The 20,073-nt window shown below is 37.8% G+C and overlaps 1 protein-coding gene across 2 annotated transcripts in view; it reads right to left on the bottom strand.

Moving 5' to 3' along the window:
• Positions 1–4,788: 4,788 nt before the first annotated feature.
• The window catches only part of PPP2R5E (protein phosphatase 2 regulatory subunit B'epsilon), a 138,268-nt gene continuing 122,983 nt past the window's right edge, over positions 4,789–20,073 (bottom strand). For both annotated transcript variants that reach the window (XM_073242286.1, XM_017669193.3), the window contains exons 12-14: positions 16,185–16,312; positions 14,044–14,145; positions 4,789–9,469 (exon numbers count right to left, since the gene is read on the bottom strand). In XM_073242286.1, the coding sequence (XP_073098387.1) occupies positions 9,370–9,469; positions 14,044–14,145; positions 16,185–16,312 (330 nt within the window). In that variant the 3' untranslated portion in view covers positions 4,789–9,369. The remainder of the gene's footprint in view (positions 9,470–14,043; positions 14,146–16,184; positions 16,313–20,073) is intronic.

The raw sequence follows: 20,073 nt of genomic DNA, 5'->3' as shown, positions 1-20,073 counted from the left end.
TCCAGACAGTGTATATAACAGCTCAATAAGCAAGCTAAGTTACGCAGTAAGATACTAAAGAGGCTAACCTTGAACCTTTGGTAACCACAAATCTAAAGCCTGCAATGGCAATAAGTACATATCTTTCAATAGTCACCCTAAATGTAAATGGACTGAGTGCACCAATCAAAAGACACAGAGTAATAGAATGGATAAAAAAGCAAGACCCATCTATATGCTGCTTACAAGAAACTTACCTTAAACCCAAAGACATACACAAACTAAAAGTCAAGGGATGGAAAAACGTATTTCAGGCAAACAACATCAAGAAGAAAGCAGGGGTTGCAGTACTAATATCAGACAAAATAGACTTCAAAACAAAGAAAGTAACAAGAGATAAAGAAGGACATTACATAATGATAAAGGGCTCAGTCCAACAAGAGGATATAACCATTCTAAATATATATGCACCCAACACAGGAGCACCAGCATATGTGAAACAAACACTAACAGAACTAAAGGGGGAAATAGACTGTAATGCATTCATTTTAGGAGACTTCAACACGCCACTCACCCCTAAGGACAGATCCACCGGGCAGAAAATAAGTAAGGACACGGAGGCACTGAACAACACACTAGAACAGATGGACCTAACAGACATCTATAGAACTCTACATCCAAAAGCAACAGGATATACATTCTTCTCAAGTGCACATGGAACATTCTCCAGAATAGACCACATACTAGCCCACAAAAAGAACCTCAGTAAATTCCAAAATATTGAAATTCTACCAACAAACTTTTCAGACCACAAAGGCATAAAACTAGAAATAAATTCTACAAAGAAAACAAAAAGGCTCACAAACACATGGAGGCTTAACAACATGCTCCTAAATAATCAATGGATCAATGAACAAGTTAAAATAGAGATCAAGGAATATATGGAAACAAATGACAACAACAACACAAAGCTCCAACTTCTGTGGGACGCAGCGAAAACAGTCTTAAGAGGAAAGTATATAGCGATCCCGGCACACTTGAAGAAGGAAGAACAATCCCAAATGCATAGTCTAACATCACAATTATCGAAACTGGAAAATGAAGAACAAATGAGGCCTAAAGTCAGCAGAAGGAGGGACATAATAAAGATCAGAGAAGAAATAAACAAAATTGAGAAGAATAAAACAGTAGCAAAAATCAATGAAACCAAGAGCTGGTTCTTTGAGAAAATAAACAAAATAGATAAGCCTCTAGCCCAACTTATTAAGAGAAAAAGAGAATCAACGCAAATCAACAGAATCAGAAATGAGAACAGAAAAATCATGACAGACTCCACAGAAATACAAAGAATTATTAAAGACTACTATGAAAACCTAAATGCCAACAAGCTGGAAAACCTAGAAGAAATGGACAACTTCCTAGAAAAATACAACCTTCCAAGACTGACCAAGGAAGAAACACAAAAGTTAAACAAACCAATTACGAGCAAAGAAATTGAAACGGTAATCAAAAAACTACCCAAGAACAAAACCCCCAGAACGGACGGATTTACCTCGGAATTTTATCAGACACACAGAGAAGACATAATACCCATTCTCCTTAAAGTTTTCCAAAAAATAGAAGAGGAGGGAATACTCCCAAACTCATTCTGTGAAGCCAACATCACCCTAATAGCAAAACCAGGCAAAGACCCCACCAAAAAAGAAAATTACAGACCAATATCCCTGATGAACATAGATGCAAAAATACTCAACAAAATATTAGCAAACCGAATTCAAAAATACATCAAGAGGATCATACACCACGACCAAATGGGATTCATCCCAGGGATGCAAGGATGGTACAACATTCAAAAATCCATCAACATCATCCACCACATCAACAAAAAGAAAGACAAAAACCACATCATGATCATCTCCATAGATGCTGAAAAAGCATTTGACAAAATTCAACATCCATTCATGATAAAAACTCTCAGCAAAATGGCTATAGAGGACATGTACCTCAACATAATAAAGGCCATATATGATAAACCCACAGCCAACATCATACTGAACAGCGAGAAGCTGAAAGCTTTTCCTCTGAGATCGGGAACAAGACAGGGATGCCCACTCTCCCCACTGTTATTTAACATAGTACTGGAGGTCCTAGCCATGGCAATCAGACAAAACAAAGAAATACAAGGAATCCAGATTGGTAAAGAAGAAATTAAACTGTCACTATTTGCAGATGACATGATATTGTACATAAAAAAATCCTAAAGACTCAACTCCAAAACTACTAGAACTGATATCGGAATACAGCAAATTTGCAGGATACAAAATTAACACACAGAAATCTGTGGCTTTCCTATACGCTAACAATGAACCAATAGAAAGAGAAATCAGGAAAACAACTCCATTCACAATTGCATCAAAAAGAATAAAATACCTAGGAATAAACCTAACCAAAGAAGTGAAAGACCTATACCCTGAAAACTACAAGTCATTCTTAAGAGAAATTAAAGGCGACACTAACAAATGGAAACTCATCCCATGCTCGTGGCTAGGAAGAATTAATATCGTCAAAATGGCTATCCTGCCCAAAGCAATATACAGATTTGATGTAATCCCTATCAAATTACCAGCAACATTCTTCACTGAACTGGAACAAACAGTTCAAAAATTCATATGGAAACACCAAAGATCCCGAATAGCCAATGCAATCCTGAGAAAGAAGAATAAAGTAGGGGGGATCTCACTCCCCAACTTCAAGCTCTACTACAAAGCCATACTAAGCAAGACAATTTGGTACTAGCAGAAGAACAGAGCCACAGACCAGTGGAACAGATTAGAGACTCCAGACATTAACCCAAACATATATGGTCAATTAATATTTGATAAAGGAGCCATGGACATACAATGGCAAAATGACAGTCTCTTCAACAGATGGTGCTGGCAAAACTGGACAGCTACATGTAGGAGAATGAAACTGGACCATTGTCTAACCCCGTACACAAAAGTAAATTCAAAATGGATCAAAGACCTTAATGTCAGTCATGAAACCATAAAACTCTTAGAAAAAAACATAGGCAAAAACCTCCTAGACATAAACATGAGTGACCTCTTCGTGAACATATCTCCCCGCGCAAGGAAAACAACAGCAAAAATGAACAAGTGGGACTATATTAAGCTGAAAAGCTTCTGTACAGCAAAAGACACCATCAATAGAACAAAAAGGTACCCTACAGTATGGGAGAATATATTCGTAAATGACAGATCCGATAAAGGCTTGACGTCCTAAATATATAAAGAGCTCACATGCTGCAACAAACAAAAAACAAATAATCCAATTAAAAAATTGGCACAGGAACTGAACAGTTCTCCAAAAAAGAAATACAGATGGCCAACAGACACATGAAAAGATGCTCCACATCACTAATTATCAGAGAAATGCAAATTAAAACCACAATGAGGTATCACCTCACACCAGTAAGGATGGCTGCCATCCAAAAGACAAACAACAAATGTTGGCGAGGTTGTGGAGAAAGGGGAACCCTTCTACACTGCTGGCGGGAATGTAAATTAGTTCAACCATTGTGGAAAGCAGTATGGAGGTTCCTCTAAACGCTCAAAATAGACTTACCATTTGACCCAGGAATTCCACTCCTAGGAATTTAGCCTAATGCAGCACTCAAGTTTGAAAAAGACAGATGCACCCCTATGTTTATCACAGCACTATTTACAATAGCCAAGAATTGGAAGCAACCTAAGTGTCCATCAGTAGATGAATGGATAAAGAAGATGTGGTACATATATACAATGGAATATTATTCAACCATAAGAAGAAAACAAATCCTACCATTTGCAGCAACATGGATGGAGCTAGAGAGTGTTATGCTCAGTGAAATAAGCCAAGTGGAGAAAGACAAATACCAAATGATTTCACTCATCTGTGGAGTATAGGAACAAAGGAAAAACTGAAGTAACAAAACAGCAGCAGAATCACAGAACCCAAGAATGGACTAACAGGTACCAAAGGGAAAGGGACTGGGGAGGATGAATGGGTAGGGAGGGATAAGGGGGGGGGGAGAAGAAAGGGGGTATTATGATTAGCATGCATAATGTGGGGGGTGGGAGAAAGGGGAGGGCTGTACAAGAGAGTGAAGACAAGTAGTTATTATACAACATTTTGCTATGCTGATGGAGAGTGACTGTAAGGGGGTTTTTGGGGGGGACCTGGTAAAGGGGAGAGCCTAGTAAACATAATGTTCTTCATGTAATTGTAGATTAATGATAAAAAAAAATACAACAGAAATGATGCCATGACAGTTTCTAGGCCCAGGCCTCAAACAATTAGCAGTTTCCACTTCCGGTCTCTTAGAACAATCACTGTTAGGCAGTTGTCATGCTGACAGAAAGCCCTGTAAGGAAGCCTATATCATGAAGAATGGAGGCCTCTGGCTCAACTTGCCAGCCATATGAGTGAGCCAGGTTGGAAGTGAATTCTCCTGCCCCACTTAATAACCCCAAGTTGATGCTTGAGGAGCAGAGACAAGATGCTCTTGCCAAGTCCTGCCCAAACGGCACATTAGTGAACAAAAACAAGTAAGTGTTGGGTTATGCCACTCTACTTCGGAGCAGTTTGTTACACAGCAGCAGGCTCTGGACCACTCGCCAACATTACATACCCCTAATCATTACCTGATTCTCTCAAATGAAAGCCTGTTCGTACCAACCCACTGCTTCCCATGTAAGTTGATCAACTCCATTATTTGTATGGTTCACAAAGGCCACAGAGGTCAGAAACAAACACACACAACCAGGCAGCTGAAAACTCTCACTGCTTCTTTATTAGGATGCACCCACAGTACAGAACCTCTCACACATCTGTGAAAGGGAAAGGTTACATTTCTTTTTGGGAGCACCTTCATTTCTGTTTCTGTTACCACTTTGAAGAAAGTAAATCGTTTAAAAAAAACACACACACACACATTTTAAATTACAAGTGTTTTAAGACTCAGCTTATATTTTGCTGTGTTTTTAAAGGAAGTAGCATGTTGTAGCCAGAGCTGGAAGATTGTTTCGTGACATTTTAACTTTGATGTAGATCAGAAGTCTTCACTGTCTGGTTGAACCAGTCTGTAATTTTCATATGCAACTTTTCATATCAAAAATGTTTCATTTTTACCTCTACCCACAAAGAGATGCTGTTTTAAAAACACACACACACACCCCTAAATGTAAAACCAGTCATGAACCACAGCATTTCTAACAGGGAACATGAACTTTTGCTGCCCTCTCCTGCTAAAACAATGAAATACTAAAATACCAAAATATTTAAGAAGCCAAAGCGAAATCCTCAAACCAAAAGCAATGGACATGTCATTCTCATTATACCTCGATCAAAAATCAGACAACAACCAGAAAATGTATTGGTAATATTTATATTTGAAAGTTCCCCACTGATACATGAGGTTTGGATTACAACTTATTTACAATAAGTGATTTCAAAAAAAGTAAAGAAAGAGAAGGGAGAGAAGGAAGGTGGAGGCGGGGGGAAAGATGAAGGAAGGGAAGAAAAGGAAACCTGTACTCACAGACATCAGAATATTGGATGTTTATTTCCAAGAGAGACACTACTGCTGCTGTCGTGCACAAGCAGCAGCACAAATTAACATTCCACTAGATCATAATTTGCTCAACTTTCTCTCAAGATGCACAGTCCTTTTAGATTTCCAAAATTAAATACTGAGAAATATAAAATGCATTGCCAATATTCCTACTACAAAAAGTTTGTGGGTCATTCCTAAACTCCACTTAGAGAAGCAGCTGAGCCCGAATATAAAAATAAAAATATTGATGTGCAAATAAAACATCACCGATCATGTCTGGTGCCACCGTTTTGCTATAGGTGACTGTCACTTTGTGATAACATTGGTAATAGCATCAAAGAGAAGATCTCTTCATTTCCTGGGCCAGGTCAGTGCATCCAATTAAAGGGAAAAAACAAAACAGGGAGGGGAAACAAAAAAACACAAAAAATCCTGAACACATAAAAATGCCAGTAACATCCATACATCTTCCCTTTCCCACCCACCCTGATCCCCACAAAAAAATAAAAAAGCTTTTAAAGCTCTAAATATACTTTTTTTTGTTTTCTTTCCATAGTGTGATTGAGCCTAGAGCTATACATTTAAGTATAGCAGGTGCAATTACAAGCAATTCCTGGCTCTGCACCCTGGACTGTCCCACGCACAGAAGGAGGTACAAAATAAATTAAACCCTTCCATTTAGGCAAACAAGCCCAAGGTGGAGGAGCAAACCCTGCTTGTGAGTATCCAGCGGCATCGAGGGTATTCTTTATTTCTTACTTTTTTTATTTTTTATTTCATTTTATAAAAAACAGTCATGTTAGGGAGAGCAAAATATAATAGAATTTAAAAGGACAAAAACTAAACACTGAAGAAAAACAACCAGGGACACTTGCACAATGAGAAAAGGAATGCATGCTTGATTCAAAGGATGAGATGGGTCAATTCACTCACATGGTTGTTCTAGGCCCACAACCTAAGGCCTCAGCATCATTCTAAACCACAGGGTTTCTGCTTTGTTTTTTCCTTCCAAAGACACTCTTAATCCTACCCCTGAAACCAATATGGTTGGGATAAGGCTGGAGTGATCATCACTCACTAACTACAATATTTGCTATTTAAAAAATATATTTATATATAGTTCTGGAAATCAAGAAGCAAACAAAAAATATAACACAAAGATGCATTTGTCAAAATTACCTAGAGTTGCAGCAACAGCAGAAATGTGGGAAAGGACAAAGAGAGAGGGCTGCTGCTCACGCAGCAAGTACGTCCTGAAATATGTCACATAGTGCAACAGTCAGGTTACCTCAGTCACTCTGCATCACCAGACACAACATGACAGATGTCACATTGTCACTCTCACTTCCAAAAGACAGTGTTTCTTCTCAGAAGTTGCCCTATGTATTTTAGACATATAGCTATAACTGTTTCTCTAAATATGTCTAAAATTTGGCTTTATTCTTCTCAGTTTGGAATGGTCAACATACAAAACTGACATCAAGAATATCTGCGTAGTTCTCACCTTAGCTCTGAGGACAGCATAAGGTGCAAAAAAGTCCTGGTCTCTCTCATTTCAATTGACTGTATTTCCTTCTATTAGGTGGAGATATCTCATAAACCTGTGATTTTCACATCCTCTAAAAAGATGAATTAATGACAAACAAAAGTTTATATTGTCAAAAAATGAAATGCAGAGTCAAAACTAATGTCTACAATCAAAGGGGCTAAAAGAGATGATTTGTTACAAATTTATTTTTGTATCTTTAGTACTTGAACTTGCACCTTCGCTCCGGCACTTTTAAACCAAGTTGTTTGGTTTCTGGCAGCCTCTGCCAACTTTACATTGAGGCCTCATAAATGTTCCTTTTTAATAAATCTATTAATTCCATTAACCCACATTGCGTTTGGTGTTGCATATGACTCTTTCACTGCTGTTTCTTTTTCAGAATTAACATAGTCAAGTTTTGTTTTTGTTTTACAAAGTTATTGAGATGACAATATCCATAATTAGCTGACTTTAACACATAAACTGTGACCTGATAAACCTGAAACAAAAGGGGAGAAAGGTCAGCGGGTTTTTTTCCCTTTTTTTTGGAAACAGTAAAACAGCATTTTCTACTTTATATTTAAATGGAAGGAAGAAAATACAAGCCCACAGTGGTATGGTATGTCTATCAAGAGCAACAGCAGTTCATATGTTCATGTTTGCTACTACCACAATTGAATACATGAACACAGAATCAGCTCCATACCACAGACTCTACTGGAAGTGATGGTTTAGGATTATCAACTCACTGCTGCCATGTCCTTAACAAGCAAAAGCATCCTGGAAATAAATTCCAAAACATGTATCTTTCAGTACATAATAATGCAACCGTATTAGGTAAGCACATACTGCACACACGTTTTCTCGCATCTTATCTCCCCAAGATTTAAGATTCCTCTTTTAAATACAAAGCAGAAAGCCAGTAACATATATCTATAATACAGCCCTAGGTTTTGTTTTGTTTTTTTGTTTTTTTCTTAAACAATTTGGTCACAATGCACCTTTGATATAAAAGCATTTTTAAACTTTATTATTAATACTCAGGACATTAGGAATTTCCAGATTTTTTTCAGTAGCATTTGTAGAACCACTTTTGGTAACAAATACAGTAGTTAGGAATATGCATCCAATTCAGAATGCATAATAATGTTTATCCTGAATCCTTTCCGGCTAAAAACAGGGCTGGCACTGTGATAACATATAGAACGAGATCTACAAAAAACACTGTAACATGTTTTTTTTTCCCCAGAGGCTACATCCTCTTTTGCTGGAATACTTTATAAATACATATTAAAAAGTAAGGCAACAACTCCAAACAGTCCAAGCTGTTTGCTCAACTCTATTCCCAATTAGATTCACAATCCTGACAATTAATTTCATGGTTGTACTGTTTAGTGTTTGTCTCTCTTATTTCAAAATGACCCAAAGGATGTTTTCTGACATTTCTAAACATCTCTGGTATGTGTATTCAATGATGTTTGCAACTAATACTGGTCAGGTACTGAAGCCTATGATGTCCCAGTGCCTGTTTTCAAAGGATTCAAGATATTGATTTGGATTCACCATCAACTGATGCATGAATCCAAAATTCCCTTCCCTACTATGTTTATCACCTCTTCTCTTTTCCTCCTAATTTTAAAACTAAAGGAGTACCAGGACTACCTGGTTATACTGGAAAGATGTTCACTCTAGTAAATAAAACTTTTATCAAGGACCTTTATAATGCATGGCCCCTTTCCATGTGGACATTCAATTCATGAAGATGTGCAAAAGGAAAAGATGTCAAATTATAGTCAAGTGATCCAGAGGAAGATGTTATACAAACCTACAGGGAAATGACGGTCTTTTTTCTCTTCCTTTACTATAAATACATTTAATGGCTTAGCAGAAAGACAAGCTAAATTTAAGATTGTTCACATTTGAAAATTGTTTCATACTCTCTGCTAATGATAAATAAGGAACCCCCAATAATGGAATTTTAACATAGCAATTTCATCAACAGATTTTTGAAGACTGCTTTTTTTTTAAGACGGTTAGAACAATGATTATGTTTGCAAAATTCTGAGAAGTCCATCTACTGTCCAAACTTGGGATTGAAGTCCTTATTTTTTTTCCTTTATTTAGAGACAGGTATATACAGTGTTGTTGTAATAATGAAACAAATGTGAAATCTACTGTAAAGTTGCACAATACAGAAAACTGTTGCTCCATCTTCTACTACATAAATGGGTGACTCCACAGGTTAGTAATGTTGCTGTCATTACTTCTGTTAAGTTGGAATTATCCCATCACGTCTAAGACCTCTCTTTAACTCCAGATCCTCCAGTTTTTTCCACAGTTCTTCACGCTCCTTTTCTTTCTTTTTCTCACTGGGGAAAAAATGGAATACAAGATAAACAACTGAAAAGGTTTAGAAAGATCCTCTAACAATAACTGCCCCTTTGACATACTTTTCCCCATGCATATTTTAAAGTCTTTGTAAAGTTTGGCATTAAGCTTGTGGGTGTTTTTCCTTTCTCATTTTTCTCTCACTTGCTCTTTTTTTTTCCTTGTGACTTAAATAGACATGAAAGTAGTATTAATAAACAGAGGAGGAGATAACAAGACTATTTTAAGATTTCACATTAATAATCTTTTATACTTAAGCTTAATAAAGAAAATTAACTTCAAAATTACTGAGAAACAAAAATGGGGGTCATTTCAATGTATCTGTTATCCTAAAACCAACATCAAGCACATTAGTGACTTTTACTTGGGGACTAGTTAAAAATCTAACTTTCCTTTTTCTCCAAGAAGTTACTTAAAGGGGATGCTAGAAATGACACTGATACAGAGAATGTAATAGGTCAAGAAAGTACAGCTGACCCATGAAAAACATGAGTTTGACCTACACGGGTCCACTTAAATACAGCGTTTTTCAGTAAATATATTGGAAAATTTTTTTTGGAGATTTGTGACAATTTGAAAAGAACTTTCCTTCCCCTAGCTTATTTTATTTTAAGAATACAGTGTGTAATAAATATAACATGCAAATAGGTGTTAATTGACTGCCTATGTCATCAGTAAGGCTTCTGGTCAACAGTAGGCTATTACAGTTAAGTTTTTGTGGAGTCAAAAGTTACATGCAGATTTTGGATTGCATGGGTCATTACTTCCCCAGCCTCTGCACTGTTCCAGAGTCAGCTATATATTCCCCCTTTATTATTATCCATTTAGCCTACACTACATATATGTACTCTTCAGCAGAATCTTGTTTATACAATTTTTAATAAACAAAATTCAAATTAACCTATTTTATACCTCTATATATAACCAAATGAAATATTCTTTCTTTTATGATTTCCATTTTAATGACCTAGACAGAACTTTGTTGAAATTTTTAATGTTCCAAGCCTTCAAACATGGCTCAGTATCAACATGGCTAGTGATTTCCAGACTTTCAGATTTTACTCTTTAGTAAAATATACCAATTAAAACTGGATGACCAAAGTAGAGTCAACAAATTTTATCTTGCCAAGGACATTTTTAAATTACCATTATTTTTATAATAGAAAAGATGCTAATGTTAACATCAGCCAAGTAGGAAATGCAAAATTGAAGAATATGCGATTATACTATAAATTCAATAAATTCATATTTATTAAAAATAATTCACTACACTATTTCTAGGATTTACAAATTACGATGGACCAGTGAACAGCAGACCCAAATGACATTTGTGAATCCATAAATTCAGATAATTCCTAAAAACAGGGGCTCTGCCATCTCAGACATGGGAGATATCCTTCTGTTTCAGAGTATATTTACTCACATAGGTGGGTAAAATCCACATGTTAAGTGCAATTTGTACATAACTCCAATGCCTTTTTTATGCCATCACCTATTTTTTTAATTGATTTGATATCTATAGCAAAAGAAATTAATCTTCATCCCCCCAAACATCTATAGAAATATCTAAACAATTTCATATTATTTCACTAGTCGAGAGAATATTTAGTTATATAATATGGTAATTAAAATTATCATTTCATAATTATTATTTTGGTAATTTAAGCCTTTAGTTTCAGCTATCTCAAATACATTCTGCACAATGTGAATTTCAATGGGCATAGTAATTTTCAAACAATAATCTAATAATTTTGACCCTGAAAAATTATATTACAAAACAACAGAGAAACTTCCAATAATTATGATATCCAGATTCTTAACTCAAAGTAAGCTTTTGGTAAACTATCATTTTTGGTTTCTCAGTACAGCTTACGGACAATATTAGGTCTAAATTAATGTAGTGACAGAACACTAATGTAAGTGGGTAAGTCAATTCTATAGATCCTGCTGGCCTTTTTATTTGGAGGGAGAAGGTGGTTGAACATGGCTTAGGAACTTTATTCAATTAATAATCGACAGCTTAAACATATTTAGATTGACATTGCTCTAATTTGCAGTTTACATTAAGTGCTGATATCATTAAAACATTCATCATCTTGTTACTGAAGCATTTCACTCATGCCTTTGATCAATGTTTTATGGCATTAAATGTAATTTTGTACCATGGGGCTTTTCTTCCAGATGAACTTTATGCTGAATTAGCTTACATCTTTTATATGACAACTTTATCTTCAAAAAGTCTAAGTATTTCTGATAGAGTCACCCTCATGCTTTCCCAGTTTTCTCTCTGCCTGTAGGTGGGAAATTTAAAGTTTAACCACACTGTCATGCTAGGGATACTGTCAAATTCTCTTCCAGTTTCAATCTTACATAACACTGATGTTGGCGTACATACTTGGCCATCCTAGTTACTTAATTCCACCCACATTTTCAGATTTGAAATGTTAAAAATTTGATTTGAACTGAAACAATTACTAACTTCTTGCCGTCCAAAATGGAACCCTCCACTCAACTCTTCTCTGGTAGTACCAAATAAATCTTTTTTCCCTTTTCCTCTATTCCTATATCTATGGAGAAACCAATGTTCACATCTATTCAGTTCAATCTTCAATTGCTCATTTGACAAAATATTACTGTTGCTTTAAAAAAAATCCTTCTCTTATTCAGAAAGTACACTTACTGTAAATCACTTAAATATACCAAATCATCAGAATCAATTTCCCTCGGTCTATTCCTGATCCCTTCGTTAATTCTTATCTTTTTCAAGAGTTAGGTCTACTTAAATGATCAATGATCAGAAAAGTTTTATTACCGAAGTTTGGTAAGTATGAATTTAATTCAACTTGAATATTTTAGAAAAAAGGTCTTTAATACTCTCTATGGAAGTCTATGGATTTTTACTTAATCCTATTCAACGAAGATAATAATGGGCTTTCAGTTGCTGTAAAAACCAAGACATGTACAACTCACTCTTGAATGAAATGCCAACAGTATGAAAATGTGCCCTTTATTTTCTCTATTTAAATAACATTTTCAAAAGATTTTAATTTCAGTTTAGAACAAGGAGGGTTACTATAAATTGAAAGATTTACAACTGTAAATATAGTAAATTACAACTTAAAATTCCAAGTGTGGCACACCATATACCATAATTAATATTTATTCCAGTATCCTCTAAAAAACCTCAGCCTTTTCTGTCTACAATTAAACATACCATATTCCATTATTAGGTTGTTTTTCAATACATCACATCCTGGTAATTTAAAAAAAATCACTGTCGCCAAACTTTTCACCTCCATACTTTCTCAAAAAAATGTAACTAACACATTCAAAACCAGGCAAAGCCAAGTAGCCAGGGACCCACAGATAGCTTTCTTCAGATGTTCAGCAAAGTCCTGGGTATGAACATTTACACACACACCTCTGGGATCCTCTAAGATCCATGGATTTATAATATATAAAGCTGACATTTGCTTTTGAATGATCAAAGCCAAACCAGAGGCCCAACTACCAATAAGCTCTCTAGAGTTTTCTCTTTTTCTCCAAGTGTATCAATGCCATAGTCTGAACACAAGTGTTCCTCTGCAATTTTTTTTTAAATTAAAGTATCATTGATATACCCTCTGCAAATTTTTATGTTGAAATCCTAACCCCCAAAGGCGATGGTATGAGTAGGGAGGGCCTTTGGGAGATGGTTAGGTCATGAGAATGGAGCCCTCATGAATGGGATTAATGCTCTTCCTATGAAAGAGATCCTGCAGAGGTTCCTCGCCCCTTCCTCCGTGAACTGGGACTTCCTGCCTGCAGAACTGTAAGCAATAAACTTCTTTTGTTTATAAGCTACCTGTATAATTCCCATATGTGGTATTGTTATAGCAGCCTAAATGGACTAAGACAACATCTTCTGGGAAAGTCCGACATGTTGAACAAGAAATAACAAAACTGAACAGTCATATACAAATGAAATCGAGACAGGCTTTACTAAACCATACGGATTTATTGTAAAGACTTCAATTGGGTTTTGCTCCCTTTTGGTCTTCAATATTTCAAGATTTGTAGAATCCTAAACTTTCACCTCCATGTTCTTTTCACTGCCCTTTAAATCACAAGAATTTGTCATGTTCTAGAGCAAAAGTAAGTTCTGGGCCAAAGAGCTAAACAAAAATGGTGCCTCATCTTCCTGCTGCTGGAGTGACATACAAGAGTCGCCCAATCTAGGTGAAGAAGTTCAGAATGGGAGTGAATCCAAATAGCAAACTCCCTGATAGTCCCCTTAAGTGGGCTGAGATACCAGGATGTGCCAGGCTGTTAATCCTGAGGCAGAAGAAAAATATTATGGAAAAGACGGAAGAAAGCAGTCTTTCTTATGATGACACTGTGACCCAGTGGCCCACTAATAAAGGAACTTCTAATGAACACACAAAAATGAATACATAAAAAAACAAAACTGTGCTGCTCATGACTTTGGGTGAAATGAGGCAATTTCATCAGCAGAGAGCAAAGAAAGAACTCAATAGTTTTATGCATGGCTGACAAAAAAGTTTTAAAAAGTTACCGCTGACGATCTGACTTGTACGTGGCTGTCAGCTCATCAAACATGGTGCTGTTCATTTCCATAAATGCCTTCAACACATTGTACACTAACGCCACGATGGCCCTGGGGAGCACAGAGAAGAGGGTACGTGTTGGTTAGTCTTACACAACCGGAGGCTGCATGAAGTGAGAGCACCAGCTTCATCTGAATGAGCTCCCCATATTGCAAGGCCCCATCCCTTTTTAGTTAGAGCAACTAGAAATGTGGAGAAGTTCATTTCAACATTCAGAGAGTTATGTTTGTCACTGTTCAAGGCAAGATATCTTTCTGAGGGGTTGGCAGGATTAGAAGAAGAAAAATCTGATTTTGCCCTTATAATTACTGGTACCCAGAATAGGCTTGCTTGTGGGCACTTGATTAACTTTATTTAATAGAAAGGCAAGTATAAAAATAAAGCAACTTCACCCTAAAAAGGAGCACCTGTGGTAGGACTAACCTTAGAGACCTACATTTGCATAGAATTTTATTTTTAAAGTGATACTATACATAATTCATCAAACTCAAAAGCTGCTCACATAGAAACAAATTATTTATATATAGATTTCATATATGCAAAATTCATATTCAAAGATATGATACCAAAGCCCTATAGGTCAGGCAGTTTAATAGGCATTACTTTTCTTATGATTTGCATCAGTCCATCCACTCCTGCTTGGTCCCCTTGCAGAACCAATGTTCATGCGGTAAGGTAACCAGCACACTGGTGATGCTATTAACTGTGGGACACCATACAGCTAGGTAGCCAAAACGGAGGCCCACTTACCAAGTGGAAGAATAAGCCCTGGACAAGGTGAGGACTGTGCCAGGGCTTAGTATCTTCACACTAGAGTCTCAACGGCATGGCCCTAAGCAAAACTGTGCAATATTAGTTCTGCTTTGCAACAAACATGCTCCAAACAACACTGAAAAAGATGTCAGTAAAAGTTAGGCCATAAGTAAAATAAACCACAGGGCCTGATATTACTAAAACATTTATAAGGAAGTGTACTTGCTGTGTTGCTTCTGGCCAGTGCCCATTTGAAGGAAAACATAAGCTCTGCTCTGTAGAGGGGAATGACCTTTTCACGTACAACGGGCAGTGATGCAGAAGGGCTGTGGTTACGGACACCTGCTAGAACCACTCTCTGGGTCCTCAAGAGACTCTCTGCGTGAGACTTACTTGTTTACCAGTTCTTTATTTGTATAAGTTTTAGTACTAAAATTTGGCAAATATGAAAAATGAGAAATGTGGTATTTCACAGTTGTATATAAAACTTTTAAACTTGTAAATATATTATGAATATACTGATGTACACTAGCTGATTTTAAACCACATTAAATTTTCTTCATAGTTCACAAAGAAATATGGAAAGTCACTCAAATAAGAATGCTTTAATTTTCATAGGATTAGATGTTAAACTTCTCTTCTAAGATTTTAACTTTTTCCCCTAGAGAATAAACAGAATGACTGAGTTGGTCTTTAGGAAACGGATGGTGCATGCTAAAATGCAAGTCAGTTCAAAGCACTTCCCTCCTTACAGCTCTACTGCAGTACTGCCTTATCACCCACTGGGTCACACTCACCTTCCAACCCCATCTCCCAGCAGCCTCCCCAAAGCCCTGGTGCATTAGCCCTCCCAAACTCAAAGGTCTCAGAACTTGACAAGTGCTTTTCACATTTCATGCCTTTTTAAGTGACAGACAGACTCACACTCTGAAAGGGCTTCCCCCATCCCATCACCTACCAAATTCCTTTAAGATTCAGTTTGAGCATTTCCACTTTATCAATATCCACAAAACCTCTCCTCTCACTCCAGAGTATTCCCAAAACATCTCTGCTATATTCCGACAGTTCAGGAAGCCCTCAGGTATTTTAACACAAAGGCAAAATATGTCACAAAATCACTTGTAAAATATCAGTTTATTTGTGGGTCTCCCAAAGCACTCAGTGAAATTCTCAAAGGTAGGAATTATATCTTTTCACATATCTGTCTTCAGCAAAAGGCACAGCATCTGGCACTTAGCAAGCATTCAAGACATTTTATTAAGCAAAAGAAAAGGTGGGAGGGAGAGAAGGCCACTGGAAAAGAGGGAGGGAGGGAGGAAAAAAACTGAAAACCTACGGATTCCAATGTTCTTTGGAAATCCTATAAAGACTGGAAAACATGATGGGAAGGATGACATTAGAGTTTTCTTCTATCAAACTCATGATGTATTCATTATTCCAATAATAGAGTGCCCTTTCTGCCACCTTTGAGAAAAGAAAAATAAAATGTTAAGAGAAAAAGACAAAAACAAAATTACTTTCCAAATGAAAGTATTTAAGACTAGCTTTTATATCATTCAGTCAAATGGAAAATTAAGTTTTAATCACACTTTACATTTTTGTGGATTTAAAATCTTGCAGACTGTTGCAAAGTGTTTCATCAGTTTGGGGAAGGAAAATAAGTTTTCTACCTCCTCATACATATTCCTCTTTATTACTGACCATTTCATCTGATTCCACATTTTCCCTACATACCTTCCAAACTCCAGACACCTTTATCCTCCTTACATATGTACTGGTTTCCTCCTCACTTTAACTCTCCTCCTGGCTCACCTCTTTCACCCCATGCACTTCAGAGATCAACCACAGAGCTCAGCACACGGCTGGCATGCAGTCCACTGCTGTTGAGAAACCCAGTCGTCCATCCCTGCACAGCAGCAATGTTTGCTAAGCATGTCTTCTGGCCAGACACTGAGCCCCCACTGCAAGCAGAATGTTCCAGCCTTATACCATCCCAGGAGGAGGCACCATGTGCTCACTGGACAGATGAAGAACCTGAGGTTCAGACAGATTGGTAATCTGGCCAAGGTCATATTGTTAGTAAATGGTAAAAGCTGGAACTTGATTTAATGCCAGGCTCTGTCCCAGACTTCATTTCTGGTCCCTTCCTTTGAGCTGTGTAGGCCAGGAGAAAGCAACTCAGTTTCTGGACTCAGGGACACTGGTGTACAGACACCTGTTTGCTACCAGAGCCCTTTTCTCTGACCACTCTATACCATACTATCAACTGATTCTATGAACTCAAAGGAAGGCCTTACAAAAGTAATCTAAAATAATAATAATTAAAAAATCCCAAAATTTCGAAAAATCAAAAATCTCAAAAAAGAGTTGTTATTTGGGGAAAGGGAAAAGAGTGGCTTCTTTCAATCATACAAAGAAACTACATTTTAATTGAATAAATTAAATTTAAATTAAACCTAAATTTAATAATTTAATTTAATAAAATGGTACATGATTTACCCACCAATAGACACTGAGAAATTAGAACCTTTCCATTTATATTATTCAACTTGGCTCAAAAAAAATTCCTGGGACTCATAAGGCACTAGACCCTGAGAGTACAAAAAGTAGTTATTGAATTTTTACATACAAACACTGTGCATTTCATATATATAATATCTAATTTATTCCTCACAACTAACACTTAGAGTAGGAACCATTATTTCCATTTTGCAAATGAGGAAACTGAGATTCACGGTAGATAAGCCATTGCCTCTGGGCCACATGGCTAACACGAGGAAGGCTCCAAAATCCCTGCTCTTAACCTCTTTACTCTGTTATCCGTGCAGAGCTCAGAGCCAGAGGTGAAAGGGGGATCTATGAGCCTATCCAATGTAAACCGTAGGAGATACTGTATCAGACACAGAATACAGTGCCAGAGGAGAGAGCAGAATGAGCAATCCGGATGACTTGGGGGGACAGGAGGACTGGCAAGAATGTGACAAGGGAGGAAGGACCAAAGCTGGGCTGTGAACGATGAAGGAAAGGGCATCCCAGGCTGAGAGGACAATAGGAAGGGAGGGCAGAGGCACCAACGTGGATGTGTCTACAAGCCACGTGATGCACGATGCAGCTGACACAGGCAAGGAAAGGGGAGGGGGCTAGTAGGGGAATGGGAGGAGGCTGTTCTGAAATTTGCAACCTAAAGGAGAAATTTTTAAAGAGACTACAGGAGGATGCTAGCAAAGAGAAGGGACCTAGGATTTTCCTGCATCCAATTATGAGTTTAACATCTATTGCTACTCAATGCTAATAAGGATCTTAATTACTATGTTTGTCAATATGTAAAATCACTTACAGAAAGACAGAATCCAACAAAGTGTCTCTAAGAGTAAAAGCATTGTTTATGCAAAATATAATTTCGTGTACCTAACACTAGGGGAGAACCACTATTTTCCTGGGACCCACTGCCCTCCTTGTACACACGGTGGCAGTGTCCCCAGCTTGGAGCCCTCTCTGACCCCAGCACCACACCTGAAGCAAGCAGTCAAAGGCTATGCGGAATAGCACTCAATAGATAAATGTTTGCTGTTCACACAATGAGCACTTAACAAATGAGTAAGTAAGAACCTCTTTCCTTCTTTCCCTTGTTCTCAGTTTTACTTTTGTCAAGTAATCTTAAATGCTTTTTCCTTTTTGCTATGGACTGAATTGCATGCCCTTCTCCCCAAATTCATATGTTGTGGCCTAAACCCCCAGTGCAAGTATATTTGGAGACAGGATTTTAAGGCAGTAAGGAAGATAATGAAGGAAGTGATATGGGTGGGGCCCTATTCTGATAGGCTTAGTGGCCTTATAAGAAGAGGAAGAGAGAGCTCTTCTTCCCTTCCTCATGCTCATACCAAGGAAAGGCCATGTGGGGCACTGTGAGAAGGCAGCCGTCTGCCAGCCAGAGAGAGAGCCCTCAGCAGAACCAGACCACGCTGGCACTCTGATCTCGGACTTCCAGCCTCCAGAACTGTGAGGAAAACATCCAGCTACACAGGCAGTGGTTCTTTGCTATGGAAGCTTGTTATGGTCTGATGCCTGTGCTCCCCACAAATTCCAGTGTTGAGATCCTAACCCCCAAAGATGATGGTAATGGTAACTGGGCCTGTGGACGATACTTAAATCATAGGAGTGGGGCCCTCATGAGTGAGATAAGTGAGGCTTACAAAAGGGGATCCAGAGAGATCCCCAGCCTTTTCACCACCTGGGGACCCAAGACATCTACAAACCAGAAGAGCACTGTCCCGACCACACTGCCACCCTGATCTTGGGACTTCTACCTCCAGAACTGTGAGAAATAAATTTCTGCTGTTTATAAGCCACCCAAGTCTGTGGTAGCAGCACAAAAGGACCAAGACATGGCCCAGGCTGACACACACTTTTTCTCCTTTCTAGGTTTCTGAGCATCATTTAAGCTTCCTTGATAAAACTCATCTTAAAAGAGAGTCTTGATCCATGCCCTCTATAATGCCAAACATCCTGATGGAAACTGAAACAAGGCAGACAATCCAGATGTTTGAGCTCTCCAGGCCCTGTGTAATATTCAAAACATCTACACAGTATTCTACAACTTTTAAAAAATCTAGGTATATGTTATATCATCTGAATGTAATGTAATGGGTTCAGATAAGGGTTTCTACTTTTTTTTTGATGGACTGTCACAGAGCACTATCTCGACATACTAATGTGTCTTTAGGTTAAAAATTAAAATAACAACGACAACCAGTGTCTCTAACTATGCAGGATAATGACAACTCAGGGAAAAGGTCCACCATCAAGCCCACCATGTTGGTAAGGTGCTTCTGTGTTACCAACTGCAATCTAAACAATCTCTGGGAATCAAGAGGCAATACATAGAGGCTTAATTCTCAAGGTTTGTGATTTGCTCCTTTGGTGAGCCAGCCAAAGGAGACAACCTAACAGGTCTTCACCCCAGACCATCCACACCCCTCCTGTGAGGATTCTGTGGCACTACTGCAATGGCCTCAAAAGAGAACAGCATTGCCCAGGTTCACCTTCCCTGCGCTCCCCAGGGGTTGCCACAAGGAGGCAGAGTGGTGCCATGATGGTGCCATGGGAAGGTCACAGGCTTGCACAAGAAGCTACACCTATGCACTCCACGCCCTACTAACTTGACAGTTAACTGGGCAAAAGCATTCTCTGAGCCTCTTTTTTTCCATCTAGAAAATGGGAAAAAG

This window comes from Manis javanica, chromosome 8 (assembly GCF_040802235.1).
Source record: "Manis javanica isolate MJ-LG chromosome 8, MJ_LKY, whole genome shotgun sequence".
NCBI classification, from domain to species: Eukaryota; Metazoa; Chordata; class Mammalia; order Pholidota; family Manidae; genus Manis; species Manis javanica.
Note: the sequence above shows the minus strand (reverse complement) of the source record. Positions and strands in the feature narration are given on the sequence as shown.